The following is a 16,495-nucleotide window of genomic DNA, read 5'->3' as shown; positions in this document are numbered from 1 at the left end:
TAACCTTAACAATTTGGAAAGAGTTAAAACCATAAATACAGAGATGAAAAAATATATGTTTGGAATTCTTGATAAAATAATAGATTTCTATGAAAAATAAACATCACCAATATTGAATCAAGTTGGAGCAGAGACCCAGAATAGATTAATAACAGTGGAAGAAACTGAGTTCTAGAAGTTCTGCTTTTCATTCCCATCTTCTGAAGTTTTATGACTGAGTTTTAAAAACTTTATTTAAAAAAAACAAGATAAATTAGTTAATTTTTAGGTTCACTGAATTTTCTGAGGACAAGAAAAAAATGAAATTTTATTACTGGTTTCACAAACATAGCATAAACATAATTTTAAATTGGGCAAGTGTAGTACCCCTGCCATAACTCTAGGCCCTTTTCATAATTATAGATGCAGAACTTTTAAAGAGAATGCAGAAAATGGAATTCAGTTGTATGTTTAAAAAGAGTGTCATACAATGACCAAGTAAGATTTGTACTTGAAAAGCGTGGAATATATAAGTGATCCAACTATGAGGACATCATATTATAAATTATACTAATAGTTAACATTCAAAGTTACTTTAAAGTTGTTGGGTAAAAATCTAGCATCTATACTTAAGACACAGATATTTGCAAATATTATTAAGCCCCATGTGTTGGGATTGACAAGGAGAATGGATTTTGGAACAGCTGGGAACTAAGAAGGTCTGGCAGGTGAGTGTAGAATCTGGATGCCATGGAGTCGGATGGGTCAAACGAGGAATGGGTATTCACGGGTAATAGAGCAAAGTGGGGAACGTAAAACCAAACAGGCAAAAATACCTAAAATCCAAATAGAAGCAAAGCCTCTTTGTCTAAGCCTTCGGTAGCTATGCAAGGCATTGTTACTTGTCCAGTTAGTATTTATTCTCAATAAAGGTTAGCCACATTTTTTCTTTTTCTTAATGATAATGGTTATATTTTATTAAAATATTTTCAACACTGAAATTTTCTAACATATTTATAAGTTAAAAAATAAAATGTATGTGGAAAACTTTTAACTATAAACACTATACAAATATTATACAGACTCTACAAATTGAAGGCAATTTAAAACTCTTACTGCAAAGGCTGTATTCTTTTAAAATAACACTATACACATAATTAAATCATTGTCATCTATTGTTTACAGTACAATTGGTTTTGATTGCATCTAAGTTTTTAAGTTCCTTAGTAGAATTTGTGAATCAAGACACTTTTTTAGGAATGACATGGGTAACTAATCACTGTAGAACCAGCTATTATTACATGTTTACCACTAGATGGTGATCATACAGTGGTAAGGTAAAGCACCCTTTGCATTTACTGGGTAGACTGATGAACTGGCTGTTGAAAGTGATTCATTGGTTGCTGAAAATGACGAAGGGGTGGAGCTATGCAGAGAATGTGCATTGGTGCTGCCTTTGCACTGTTGAAAGAATGAAATGTACAGTGCCAAAAAGCAGGAACCTTAAGCATAATCCTGTGCAAGGTAGACGTCATGCTCTAAACTGCTAAAACATGGAATCAGAGTTTCAGGTTGCCCAAATTAGAATCCTGCCTTCACCTTTGCTAGTCCTGTCAGTTTTCTTGTCTGCAAAATGGATGCAATAATGATATCTACTTTGTGGGTTAATTATGAAGGCTAAATTCTATCATATATGAAAAACACAAGTTCTGTTGCCTGGCAACTGTATGCTCAAGAAATGTTACCTATTATTATTTTTTATTCATTGATAGGTATGTTGAGAACTTAGATCAGAAATTTTTATAAAATTGGTAGCCTTAAACACAGTGGGTTAGGAAGGAAAGACTATATTGTGATGTCTGGGTTACACCAAGCTAGAATTAGAAGAATGCTCTCAACCATGAAACATTTGAGGATCATGTCTGAAGGTCTTACCAAGTTAAAAATAAAATCATTTATAAACTGAAAACAAATATAATTAATGCAAAAAGATGTATGTTACTCATCTGTCCTTAGCCCTTAAAAATGTGTCTCTTTAAAAATTGTACCAAGTAGCTCATCGTATTTTGCTTTTACAGAAGAGAGAAAGAATTCTGCATATTTCCTTTTTTTTAGGTTCTAGAAGGAAAATAATTGGCTAGAAACACCAAAAAAATTACTTTTTGAAATTAAAAGTATTTAAATTGAAAGCATTTAAAAATAAAATATTTTTGTTGTTTTTGAGGAAAGTAAAGCACGTAATGTTTGACCTGCTCTGTCCACACGCAGGTATTATTATTGTTGGCCCATTTAGACTAGCTTTGGGCAAATGAAACAGAGTTGTATATCAATCTCCGGGTTAATATCAATAGATCAATAAAACGTACACTACACTACCTTAATAATACATCATTTGGTCTTTACCTAATAAAGGAGGACTGCTCAATGACAGTAACATGGTTTTGAATGTAAATACAATGTCCAGTTCTCTGGTACTTGAGGTTGCATTTTCTTTGATATGACCACAGCTTATTACTTGAAACAGCACGTATCTTCCCAGATATCTCTATAAAATGAAAGTAGTTGGGATTAGTGGTTTAAACAATTTCACAGTGCTGCATTTTTTTTCCTGATCTCACTGCCTGAGACAGAAACAGAGCTGACAGCATCCTGTTAAACAAAACTTCTACCCTTATAAGCTGATTTATGAATTTGTGAGTAAATGGGTCTCTACAGAATCCCTCATATTCTCTCTTTGTGGTACAAGCTACCTGTTCATGTATTTATACAGTGCCTAAAACCATAGTATGAAAGCTCTCTGACAGGTATATCGTTTAGTTATTTAAAAATGGAAACATGGTTAACCGTTTTATTTTCTATAAACATAAAGCCAAGAGTTCAAATTTCAAAAGGTAATGAAGGGATTGACATACCATTTCCCTAAGATTGTGATGTTCTGAGCTTCAGAGGTAGATACTTTCATAATCCGGAAACCTCAGTAGATTTTTACCAAGATAATTTTGAGATATACCTATTAAATAATAAAATTCCACTTTATATTCTTTGAAGAGGTGTATGTTATGCTTCTTAATATAGTTCTTAATACAGTTTGTCACCTGTATGTGAAGAGGCTAAGCATAATAGCATACTTCTTTAAATGTTTTTCTGGTCTAATTCTAAAAGGAATACATGATCACCATAGAGAAAAGTGTTAAGAAAATAAAGATGTCCCATAGTCTCACAACTCAGTGCAAACTTGGAGAGACTGCCCAAGGGCTGTCCTCGGGCAAGGGGCGGAATCTGTTTCTACATGTAAGAAGCACCTTCTAAAGTCAGGCTTGTTTTCATGTGTCAGTGTGACAAAGAACCAGGTAGGTCATTTTATTTAATCTCTGAGAGCCTCAGTTGCTCATTTGAAAATGGGGATTACCTACTTATAAGCTTTTCATGAAGAATGCATGAGAAAATCTATCTAAAACATTTAGCAGCCCTGGGCTCAGAGTAAGCATTTGGTAAAAGTAGCACTGTTGGTGTTGTTTGGCAGATTCTAGCCGAGATCTGGTTTCCTCTGAAACCAGTATTGTCTCCAGGTCTATTGGCCTGTCTCTCTCTTTCTAGCAAGAAAAAAAAGAAAAAAAAAAAAATCTGAGGAATACTATAAGCTTATTTAGGGCAGGGTCTGTATCTTATTCATCTCTATATCCTTGGGACATAGCTTATCAATTGAAACATTATAGGGAATCAATAACTATTTAATTAAAATGAACAGAGTAGAAGATAATAGACCAGGATATGACCACTTTTTCTCATACTCTTGGTAGTATCATGTGATTATACGGATATACTCACAAACATACACACGCATACACACACGCACCACTTGTTACCACTGAGATCGCTTTATCATAGGAACTTAAAACCTAATATTAGTCCTTCATTTGACATAAAAACCCTAAAATATAAAATCTTCTCTGAATAATATTGTACTGAGGATAAATTTCAGTCAAAAGTCCAATCATTAGGGGAAGAACTTCAAAAATCTCTCCTTCATAAAAGCAGAGAGAACACTGGCAAAAATTGTCACAATTAACTTTTCAGAACTCTAGAAATTAACCAAGCATGGACCAATTAAAGGAGCATTTATTAAAAAAAAATTACTGCACCCGAGTAAGAATGTGACCTTTTTCATGTTTAAACTTGCCCCATCCGCTTCCCTTTCTTTCCCCAACTCTGCAGTAGTCTTGAAAACCAGCTGCTTCACAACCATGGTAGCAAGTAGCAGAGCAGAACAAGTTTGGAAAGCTCCACAAAGCCCCATTCTCAGAGAAATGTCACTATCTGAACTTTCAAGAAGCCCCCTGGAAACCCCTATTTGCAGGGCCTGTTTTTATTTGACCTGAGTCAGGGCTTACTTTGTATGAATGGACAATTTTCCAGGGCATTTGTAGCAAACAATCAGCAGTACATGTTTAATATTGCAGCTGCCTGAGGTAACAATAACAGTTAGGCAAACAAGAAGTTAAGCAAAATTCTTAAACAGAAAACCTAGATAATTAAATATCCATAGGGAGCATTGAAACACTATCATGTTCCTAGGAATATCAATGGACACATGCATTTGGAGGGCATGCTCAGAAAAGGTTTCAGAAGGGTCTAATCTCTCACAGCTGTCTGAGCTGTGAAGTTCAGCTCAAGCAGGAAGCAAGGGCTAAGTAAGGCAGAGTTGTGAATTTCCGGAGTGTTGAACACGTGCCCCAACAGAGCCAGTCAACAGAGACTGGATGACTCATTCGTTCAAGGCATTTAAACATCACCTGTTTAATCGTTAACAAAACAGGCAGACTTCTCTGACCCCACGCAACAAAGAATATAGACTTTATTGAATTATTTCAGGAAAATCACTAAAAACAGCAACAACAAACCCTGGAGAGGAGGAAATCTCATTTATAGACTTTCCACATTGTACTATTTAAAATGTCAGGTTTTCAAAAATGACAAAAAATTGAAAGCATGAAAAAGGGCTGGACAAGATGCTGCAGAATCCATAAATGGGTTAAATAACAAGGTGGAATTAAAATTGCAGATGGAATTAAGATAATCAGCTGACTTTAAAAAGATTATCCTGGATTATCCAGGAGGGCCCAATGTAATCGCAAGGCTCCTTGAAATGTGAAAGAGGAAGGCAGAAGGGTCAGAGAAAGAGCAATGTGATGCCATGTGTTGTGAGAAAGAGCTGCTCTCCTGGAGACGCCAGAAAGAACCAGCCCTTTTGTTATCTTGACTTCAGCCCAATGACACTTGTTTCAGAATTTTGGCCTCCAGAATTAGAAAATAATAAATTCATGTTATTTTATTTCCACTGTTTGTGGTAATTTGTTACAGCAGCAAAAAGAAAATACACATATCTTGTACTACTATTGTTAAATTTATTCCTAAGTATTTTAATCTTTTTGATGCTATTGTAAGTGAAAATGGTTTCTTAATTTAATTTTCAGATTGTTCAGTCCTAAGGTACAGAAATACAGTTGATTATTGTATATTGATCTTGTATCAATATACAATCTATATATATGTTGAATATGCATGGTAAGAGGAGATGTCTTTGTCTTATTTCTGATCTTAGGGGGAAAGTTTTCCATCTTTCATCACTAAGTATGTTAGCTGTGAATTTTTTGTAGATGTATTTGTCAGGTTGAGGAAGTTCCCTTCTATTCCCAATTTGCTGATTGTGTTTCTTACATTATATAAGCTTCATGTGTACAAATTATATTTTGACTTCTGTATACTCTACAGTGTGCTCACCAACAAAAGTTGTTTTCATCCGTCAACAGTTGACCCCTTTACCTATCTTACCCTTCCTTCACTTCTCTTCCCCTCTGGTAACACTACTCTGTCCTGTATCTATATGTTTGTTTTTGTTTATTTATTTAATTTGTTTATTTAATATGCCACATACAAGTAAAATGATATGGTATTTCTCTGTCTTATTTCACTTAGCATAATACCCTCAAGGTCCATCCATGTTGCCTCAAATGGCAAGATTTCACATTTTTATGGCTGAGAAGAGTTCCACTGTATGTATATACCACATCTTCCTTACCCATTCATCCCATCAGTGGACACTTAGGTTGTTTCCATATCTTGGCTATTATACATAATGCTGCAATGAAAATAGGGGTGAATATATCTTTTTGAGTTAATATTTTCATATTCTTCAGATAAATACTCAAAAGTGGAATAGCTGGATCATATGGTAGTTCTACTCTTAATTTTTTGAGGAATCCTCATGTTGTTTTCCATAGTGGCTGCACAAATTCAAATTCCCTCTGACAGTGTATGAGGTTTCCTTTTTCTCCATATCATCCCCAACAGTTGTTATTTCTTGGCTTTTTGGAAACCCTTTTAATGTTGCTGGATTCAGTTTGCTAGTTTTTGTTGAGGATGTTTGCATGTGTATTCACAAGAGATATAGATTGTAGTTTTCTTGTGATATCTTTGTCTGGTTTGGGAATCACTGCAATACTGGCTTCACTGAATGAGTTGGGAAGTTTCCCTCATATTTTTTGGAAGAATTTATAAAAGATTAGTGTTAATTCTCTAAATATTTGGCGAGATTCATCAGTGAAGCCATCTGGTTCTAGCCTTTTATTTGTGGAATAATTTTTATTACTAATTCAATTAGAGGTTTTTTTTTCATTTCACCTAGATTATCTACTTTGTTGCCATATTGTTGCCATATTTATTGCAAAGTTGTTCATAGCTTCCTGTATCATCATTTTTAATTCTGTAAATTTGGTAGTGATGCCCCTCTCTTCATTTTTTTTTTTAATTGAAGTATAGTTGATTTACTGGTATGTTGTCTTAGTTTCTTGTATACAACAACATGATTATACACATGTTCTTTTGCATATTCTTTTCCATGACAGGATATTGAATATAGTTCCCTATGCTATACAGCAGGACCTTGTTGTTTATTTTATATATAGTAATTTGTATCTGCTAATCCCAAACTCCTAATTTATCCCTCCCCTACCCCCTTCCCCTTTGGTAACATTTGTTTTCTAGGTCTGTGAATCTGTTTCTTTTTTGTAAATAAGTTCATTTGTAATATATTTTAGATTCCACATAAAAATGATACCATACAGTATTTGTATTTTTCTTCTGACTCACTTCACTTATATGATAGTCTCTAAGTCATCCATGTTGCTGCAAATGGCATTATTTCATTCGTTTTTAGGGCTGTGTAGTATTCCATTATATATATATCACATCATCTTTATCTATTCACCTGCTGATGGACATTTAGGTTGCTTCCATGTCTTGGCTATTGTAAATAGTGCTGCTGTGAACATTGGGGTGCATTATCTTTACAAATTAGAGTTTTCTCTGGATATATGTCCAGAAATGGGATTGTTGGATCATATCACAACTCTATTTTTAGTTTTTTAAGGAACCTCCATACGGTTTTCCATAGTGGCTGCACCAATTTACATTCCCACCAATAGTGTAGCAGGGTTCCCTTTTCTCTACACCCTCTCCAGAATTTGTTATTTGTAGACTTTTTAATGATTGCCATTCTGACTGCTGTTAGGTGATACCTCATTGTAGTCTTGATTTACATTTCTCTAATAATTAGTGATGTTGAGCTTCTTTTCATGTGCCTGTTGGCCATCTGTAAATCTTCTTTAGAAGAAGACCTTCTATTTAGGTCTTCTGCCCATTTTTTATTGTGTTGTTTGTTTTTTTGTTATTGAGTTATATGAACTCTTTGTATATTTTGGAAATTAAGCCCTTGTTGGTCACACTGTTAGCAAATATTTTCTCCCATTCCATAGGTTGCCTTTTCATTTTATGGTTTCCTTTGCTGTGCAAAAGCTTGTAAGCTTGATTAGGTTCCATTTGTTTATTTTTGCTTTTATTTCTATTGCCTTGGGAGACTGACCTAAGAAAACATTGCTATGATTTATGTCACAGAATGTTTTGCCAATGTTCTCTTATAGGAGTTTTATGGTGCCATGTCTTATATTTAACTCTTTAAGCCATTTTGAGTTTATATTTGTGTATGGTGTGAGGGAGTGTGTAGCTTCATTGATTTACATGCAGCTGTCCAACTTTCTCAACATCACCTGCTGAAGAGACAGTGTTTTCTCCACTGTGTATTCTGGCCTCCTTTGTCAAAGATCAATTGACCATGTGGGTGTATTTCTGGGCTCTCTATTGTGTTCCATTAAACCATGTGACTGTTCTTGTGCCAATACCATGCTGTTTGATTACTATGGCTTTGTAATATTGTCTGAATTCTAGGAGGGTTATGCTGCTAGCTTTGTTCTTTTTCCTAAGGATTTCTTTGGCAATTCTGGGTGTTTTGTGGTTCCATATAAATTTTAGGATTATTTGTTCTAGTTCTGTGAGAAATGTCATGGGAAATTTGATAGAGATTGCATTAAATCTATAGATTAATTTGGGTACTATGGCCATTTTGACAATATTTATTCTTCCAATCCAAAAGCATGGAATATGTTTCCATTCCTTAGAATCGTCTTTAATTTATCAATGTTTTATAGTTCTCAGCATATAAGTCTTTCACCTCCTTGTTCAGGTTTACTCCTAAGTATTTTATTTTTTGGATGAAATTTTAAAAGGGATTTTTTTTTTCACTTTACATTTCTGATATTTCATTATTTGTGTAAAGAAATACAACCAATTTCTGTACGTTAATCTTGTATCCTGCTACTTTGCTGGATTCATTTATCAGTTCTAGTAGTTTTTGTGTGGAGTCTTTAGGGTTTTCTTTATATAGTATCATGTCATCTGCATATAATGACAATTTTACCCATTTCCTTCCAATTTGAATACCTTTTATTTCTTTTCTTGTCTGATTGTTATGGCTAGAACTTCCAATACTATGTTGAATAGAAGTGGTGAGAGTGGGCATCCTTGTCTTGTTCCAGATTATAGTGGGAAGGATTTCAGCTTTCTACCATTGAGTATTATATTGGCTGTGTGTTTGTCATACATAGCTTTTATCATGTTGAGATATGTTTTTTCTATACCCACTTTGGTAAGAGTTTTTAATCATGAATGGATGTTGAATTTTATCAGATGCTTTTTCTGCATATATTGAGACAGTCTTATGGTTTTTGTCTTTTCTTTTGTTGATCAGTGTATCACATTGTTTAATTTGTGTATTTTGAACCATCCTTGTGACCCTGGGGTGAATCCAACTTGATCGTGGTGTATGATCTTTATTTATGTATTGTTGGATTGGTTGGCTAGAAATTTTTTGCATCTATATTAATCAAAGATATTGGCCTATAATTTTCTTTTCTGGTAGTGTCTTTGTCTGGTTATGGTATTAGGATGATGATGGCTTCATAGAATAATTTGGGGAGTGTTGCCTCCTCTTCAAACTTTTGTAAGAGTTTGAGAAAAATCAGTTTAAGTTCTTCTTTGTATGTTTGTTAGAATTCCCCAGTAAATCCATCTGGTCCTGGACTTTGTTTGCAGGAAGTCTTTTTTGTTTTGTTTGTTTGTTTAATTACAGATTCTATTTCACTTCTAGTGATCAGTCTGTTCAAATTATCTATTTTTCTTGATTCAGTTTTGGTGGGCTGTATGTTTCTGAAACTTGTCCATTTCCTCTAGGTTGTACAATTTTTTGGCATATAATGGTTCATAGTATTCTATTATGTATTTTTGTATTTCTGCAGTATCCATTGTTATTTCTCCTCTTTCATTTATTATAGTGTTTACTTGGGTCCTCTCTCTCTTTTCTTCTTGGTGAGCCTGGCCAGAGGTTTGTCTACTTTGTTTACCCTTTCAATGAACCAGCTCTTGGTTTTATTGATTTTTCTATTTTTTTAATCTCTATTTTATTTATTTCCTCTTTGATCTTTATTATTTCCTTCCTTCAGCTGACTTTATGTTTTGTTTGTTCTTCTTTTTCTAATTCTTTTTGGTGGTAGGTTAGGTTGTTTGAGATTTTTCTTGTTTTTTGAGGATGGCCAGTATCTCTATGAACTTACCTCTAAGGACTGCTTTTGCTTCATGCTGTAGATTTTATCTGGTTGCGTTTTCATTGTCATTTGTCTCAAGGTATTTCTTAATTTCCTCTCTGATTTTATCATTGACTCATTGGTTTTTTAGTAGCATATTGTTTAGTCTCCATGCAATCTTTTTTTTTCTTGTTTCTCTTTCCATAGTTGATTCCTAGTTTCATGGTGTTGTGGTCAGAAAAGATAATTGAAATAATTTCTATCCTCTTAAATCTGTCAAGGCTTGTTTTGTGTTCTAGTATGCAATCTATCTTAGAGAATATTCCATGTGCACTTGAAAAGAATATGCATTCTAGTTTTGGGGGATGTAATGTCCTGAAAATATCAATTAAATCTAACTGTTCTATTTAGTATCTATTTCCCTTAGTGACATGTTGAAGTCTCCTACTATTATTGTATTCCCACCAATTTCTCCCTTTATGTCTGTTAGTATTTGCTTCTTTTTTGTTTGTTTTCTGTTTTTGTTTTTTGTTTTTGTATTTAGGTGCCCCTATATTGGATTCATACATGTTAATGAGAGTAATATCCTCTTCTTGTATTGATCCTTTTATCATCATATAGTATCCTTATTTATCTTTCTTTATGGCCTGTGTTTTAACGTCTTTTTTTTTCTCATATGAGTATTGCTACCCCCACTTTCTTGTCATTTCTGTTTGAATGAAATATTTTTTTCCAACCCTCACTTTCAATGAATGTGTGTCATTTGCCCTAAAGTGAGTCTCATGTAGGCAGCACATTGTAAGCTCTTGTTTGATTATCCATTCTACCACTCTATGTCTTTTGATTGGAGCATTTAATACATTGACATTTATAGTAGTTATTGATAGATATGTATTTATTGCCATTTTAATCCTTGTTTTCCAGTTGATTTTATATTTCTTCTTCCTTTTACTTTTTGTTTTTCCTTTTGTGTTTTGATGGTTTTCTTCTTTATTACACTTGAGTTTTTTTTTTAATCTATTGTATGCTTTTTATATGTGGTTACCCTGTTTTTCAAGTATGTTAACACATTACTATATCTATTTGCTTTAGACTGGTAGTCATATAGACTCAAACACATTCTAAAAAAAAAAATCTACATTTTCTTCCTCCTCTCCCCCACATTTTATCATTTTGGTGTCCTGTTTTACATCTTCATGTTTATCCTTTTGCTGTTCATTGTAGTTATCATAGCTTTCACAATTTTTTTTTTTTTTTGTAAATCTGTGTACTGGCTTGTTTAAGTGATTTACTTTTCAATTTTGGTTTTTCTTTCTTATAGATTCTTGCTTCTTTTCTATTTAGATAAGAACTTTCAATATTTATTTTAGGATCTGTTTAGTATTGCTGTATTCTTTTAGTTTTTGCTTGTCTGAGAAATTATTTCTCTCTCCTGTTCTAAATGATAATCTTGCTGGATAGAGTATCCTGGGTTGCAAGTTTTTCCCTTTCAGGACTTTGAATATATCTTGCCACTCCCTCCTGGCGAGAAACATTTCTGTAGGGAAATCAGCTGATAGCCTTATGGGGATTCCCTTGTAATTCAATCTTTGTTTTTCTCTTGCTGCCTCTGGAATCCTCTCTTCATCTTTAAATTTCACCATGTTAATTATAACATGTCTTGGTGTAGGTCTGTTTCGGTTCATCTTTTTTTGGAACCCTCTGTGCTTCCTGTATCTGGATATGTGTTTCCTTCTTTAGGTTTGGGAAGTTTTCAGCCATAATTTCTTCAAACACATTTTTGATCCCCTTTTCTGTTTCTTCTCCTTCTGGGATCCCTATTATGTGTGGATTGGCACACTTTATATTATTCCATAGGTCTCATATATTGCTTTCATTTTTTTTCATTTTTCTTTCTGTCTGCTGTTCTTATTGGGTGATTTCCATTATTCTATCTTCAGGATCACTTATTTGTTCTTCTGCATTATTCAGTTTGCTATTTATTGCCTTTAGCTCAGCTTTTGTTCAAGCAAATGTTTTCTAAATTTGATTGGCTCCTCTTTATAGTTTCTAGTTCTTTTTTACAGTAATCTACATTTCTATCGATAACCTTTCTTAATTCCTTCAGTATTTTTATTACCTCCTTTTTGACCTTGGGGCCCTAGTAAACTGGAGAGGTCTGTTTCATTGCTTTATTAGGGGAATTCTCTTGATCTTTTAATTGGGAGTTTCACCCACTTCTTCATTTTACTTATATTTCTCTGACTCTATGAGATGAGAATAAAGTTATCTACTGTTGCCTTAAAGGGGTATTTTTATGTGGGAGTGTCCCTATGTAGCATGCATAAGTCTAATATTTTTAGTGTGAGGGCTGTTTTTAGTATGGATGCCTGCTATGTCTTTTCTCAATGTGTGCTGGCCTTTATCCCCCTGATCAGGGGGTGTGATTAGTATTGTGATAAGCAGAACCTGCACTGGATTTTGAACTGGGCCTCCTCTTTGCTCTATGGTTGTCACAGCCCTGTTGCGGGCAGGGTCTACTCCCCAGTTGTTGGAGTAGAATCCCCCAGATCTGTTTCTGAGCTGTGGTGTGAGGTGGGCAGGACTGGAGCATTTCTGCTGAGAGAGCCACTGAGTATTCCTCTGCAGGAACTGTCCACCCAGAAGTCTGTGGTGTCACCTGTCACCTGTTATGCATGCTCCCACTTTTGATCCCAACCGTGGGACAGGCTGTCAGCCTGAGTGTCCCTAAGGTGCTGTGCTGAAAAAGCCCCCAGTGCAGATCCATTGGCACAGATCTGCTGAAGTCAGGCACCAGGACTGCTATAATCACATATTTGGACCCATCTTGGGAGCTACAGAATCAGCTGATACACTGGCCCTGCCTCACTGTGCCCCAGCTGGCAAAGCCCACAGCTGCTAGCACCAGACCTGCCCCAGTCAGGGCAGTACTCTGCTTGGATGTGCTGCAGGTCCTGAGATTTCAAAGCTGCTAGCAGTGGCATAAATCCATGGATCGCATAGATGCTGGGACAGTGCTCAGATTTCAGCCCCTGCTCCATGTGTGGGTCACCAGCTGGCACTTGCACACTCCCAGAGCTCGTAGAGGTGGAGCTGCCTCCCTTGTGAGCATGCCAAGAGTAAGGCTGCTTTGGCAGGGCCCCTCCCTTAGTCACGTGGTAACAACTGGGCTTCTGTGGTGCACTCAGGCTCTGTCCTTTGTACACCCTTGTTGTGGTTTGGACCACACTCTGGCAACTTCAGGCTGTCTCCACACAGCCAACCCCAGTCCTCTTCTCAGGTCTGTCAGCTGAAGCCCGAGTTTCAGCCTCTAGTCCCCATGTGACCCAGAGGATTCAGGTCTTGGGTTTGATAGTGCAGGGAGGTGGCCAGGACCATCTGTGCTGGTGTCTCTTGGTACTGCCTGCCTCAGTCTGGCTGCTGTATTCGCTGATCTCCCAGCCAGTGAAGGGGCTTCCCAGGGTGAGGAAACCTTTCCTCTTTCACAGCTCCCTCCCAGGGACACAGGCCCAGTCCCAATTCCTTTTTTTGTTTTTTCATCCTACTGGGTTATGTGGTAATCTTTCTTACAACTTTAGTTGTATGAGATCTTCTGCCTGCGTTCAGTAGGTATCCTGTGAGAATTGTTCCACATGTAGATGTATTTTTCATGTATTTGTAGGAGGAGGTGGGCTCCATTTCCTTCTATTCTGCCATGTTGATCCCCTTTTTCATTCTTGATTTTAATAATTTGGGTCTTCTCTCCTTTTCTTTTGATTTACTGATTGATTGATTGATTCCCCTCTGTTCTCTAAGGTGGTTTTCCAGGCTCTTTTCTTTCGAGTACTTCTTAATGCTGCTGTTTTTTGTTTTTTTGTTTTCTTTTGGCTGTGTTGTGTCTTCGTTGTTGCACGTGAGCTTTTTCTTGTTGTGGCGAGCAGGGCTACTCTTCATTGTGGTGTATGGGCTTCTCATTGCGGTGGCTTCTTTTGTTGTGGAGCATGGGCTCTAGGCACACAGGCTTCAGTAGTTGCAGCATGCGGACCTCAGAGTGTGCGGGCTTCAGTAGTTGTAGCGCGTGGGCACAGTAGTTGCAGTGCATGGGCTCTAGGTCGTGCAGGCTTCAGTAATTGTGGCATGTGAGCTCCGTAGTTGTGGCTCGAGGGCTCTAGTGCACAGGCTCAGTAGTTATGGCGCACGAACTTAATTGTTCCATGGCATGTGAGATCTTCCTGCACCAGGGATCAAACCCACATCCCCTGCATTGGCAGGCAAATTCTTAATCACTGTGCTACCAGGGAAGTCCCTTCTCTCCTTTTCTATTGATCAGTTAGGCCAAGATTTGTCAATTTTATTGTTCTTTTCAAAGAACCAACTTTTATTATTGATTTTCTATGTATTTAAAAAAATCCTCTATTTCATTTATTTCCACTATAATATTTATTATTTTATTCCGTCTGCTTGCTTTGGATTTAGTTTTCTCATTTTCTCCTTTCTTAGTGTGAAAGGTTAGGTTATCATTGTGATCTTTATTATTTTTAATGTACCATTTACAGCTACGAATTTCCTTCTAGGCAATGCTGTAGAAACATTCCATAAGTTTTGGAATGCTGTATTTTTGTTCCCAAAACAAAATAAAGCAATTTTTTCTTTCCATTAAATACAACATGAACTGTAGGATGAATTAAACGTCTTTTTATTGTTTACCTTTATTATCAAGGTTTATTTTAATATCAGATGTTTAAACAACTCTGGTTAGTTGGTGATATCATTTACTGCTGGTATTGTTACAGCAATATGTTCAGTACGTTCTTGAGTTTGTTTTTTGATTCACCTTTTGGTAATTATTGGATTCCCTTCAAGTATGGATCCATAGGATTTCTTAATTTACTGATTCTTGATAAGCACACTTTCTTATTTTAAATAAAAAAATGTTGACTCTAATCTTTGTATCTAATTCAAGGCATTAAATCTTTTATTGAGGTATTGTTGAATTACAGTATTATGTAAATTTCAGGTGTACAGCATAGTGATTCACAATTTTTAAAGATTATACTCCATTTATAGTTATATTAAAATATTGGCTGTATTCCCCATGCTGTATAACATCTCCTTGTAGCTTATTTATTTTATACATAGTATAAAACAGCAGGATGTATACATACATCCTCCCTTCTATCTTGCCCCTCCCCCCTTCCCTCTCCTCACTGGTAATGACTAGTTTGTTTTCTATATCTGTGGGTCTTTCTTTTTTGTTATATTCACTACTTTGTTTTATTTTTTAGATTCCATATATAAATTATAGCATTTAGTATTTTTTTTTCTCTGTCTGACTTATTTCACTAAGTGTAATACCCTCCAAGTCCCTCTGTGTTGTTGCACATGGCAAAATTTCATTCTTTTTTATGACTGTGTAGTATTCCATTGAACATATATACCACAACTTTTTTTTTTTTTTGCGATACGCAGGCCTTTCACTGTTGTGGCCTCTCCCATTGCAGAGCACAGGCTCTGGACGCACAGGCTCAGCAGCCATGGCCATGGGCCTAGCCACTCCGCAGCATGTGGGATCTTCCCAGGCCGGGGCACGAACCCATGTCCCCTGCATCGTCAGGTGGACACTCAACCACTGCGCCACCAGGGAAGCCCCATACTGCATCTTCTTTATCCATTCGTCTCTTGATCGACACTTAGGTTGTTTCCATGTCTTGGCTATGCTATACTTATAATAGTCAAGTCATTTTTATTCACATTATTTTAATAATTAATTTTTCTGATTTATCTTTTTTGTTTTCTCTTTCTGACCCTGCTCTTAAACATATATTTGATTTCCCAGACCTATCATCTATACGTGTGTGTGCATGTGCGCACATACATGTGTGTGCGCATGGGAGGTTTTCAATGATATTTAATAGATATTATGAATTATTTAACTAGGCCTGATAATAGTCTGGATTTTATTTTGGCATCTCAAACTACTGAAGTATTAGTTATTCTTTAAAGATTAATAGGACATATTGTCGAATATACATATCATAAACATATGCCAGTTATGTGATCTGTGTAACCTAGCTAAGAAATTAAGCAATCTGACTTTTATGCTCTTGTGGGTTTTTTTAATTTAAAAAATTGAAGTATGGTTGACATACAGTATTGTATTAGTTTCAGGTGTACAAGATAGTAATTCAACATTTATATACATTACAAATTGATTATCACATTGTCTAGTGACTGTCACCATACAAAATTATTACAGTATTATTGCCAAGTCTGTCATCTATTTTTATCATCTTCATCTAATTCATCTCTTTACCCTCCTCTAAGTTAGGTGCAAAGTTAAAAATTATGAGTTTTTACTAATTAACGTTTATAAAATAACTTATTTATGTTTGTAGCTCCCTTGCAGATTTTAATTAGGTAATTAAGTTTTCCCTTACTCCATGGAAGAGCCATGTAGTTATAGTTCTTTTAATGTCTGTAAACAATTAAGCACTACACACGTAACCCCATTTAGGGTTGTTCTGTGTATCCCCCTGAAGAACTAAGAAGTAGCTTCTGCTTTC

The 16,495-nt window shown here is 35.6% G+C and overlaps 1 protein-coding gene across 1 annotated transcript in view; it reads left to right on the top strand.

The window, feature by feature from the left end:
• Positions 1-2,814: 2,814 nt before the first annotated feature.
• LOC113625332 (sperm-associated antigen 16 protein-like) overlaps positions 2,815-16,495 on the top strand; it is a 187,770-nt gene continuing 174,089 nt past the window's right edge. The window contains exon 1 of the mRNA XM_027115800.1: positions 2,815-2,870. Coding sequence (XP_026971601.1) covers positions 2,815-2,870 — 56 coding nt within the window. The remainder of the gene's footprint in view (positions 2,871-16,495) is intronic.

This window comes from Aethalodelphis obliquidens, unplaced genomic scaffold, assembly GCF_003676395.1.
Source record: "Aethalodelphis obliquidens isolate GAN/ISIS:26980383/991018 unplaced genomic scaffold, ASM367639v1 scaffold2, whole genome shotgun sequence".
NCBI lineage: Eukaryota > Metazoa > Chordata > Mammalia > Artiodactyla > Delphinidae > Aethalodelphis > Aethalodelphis obliquidens.
This window is presented reverse-complemented; position numbering and strand designations above follow the sequence as displayed.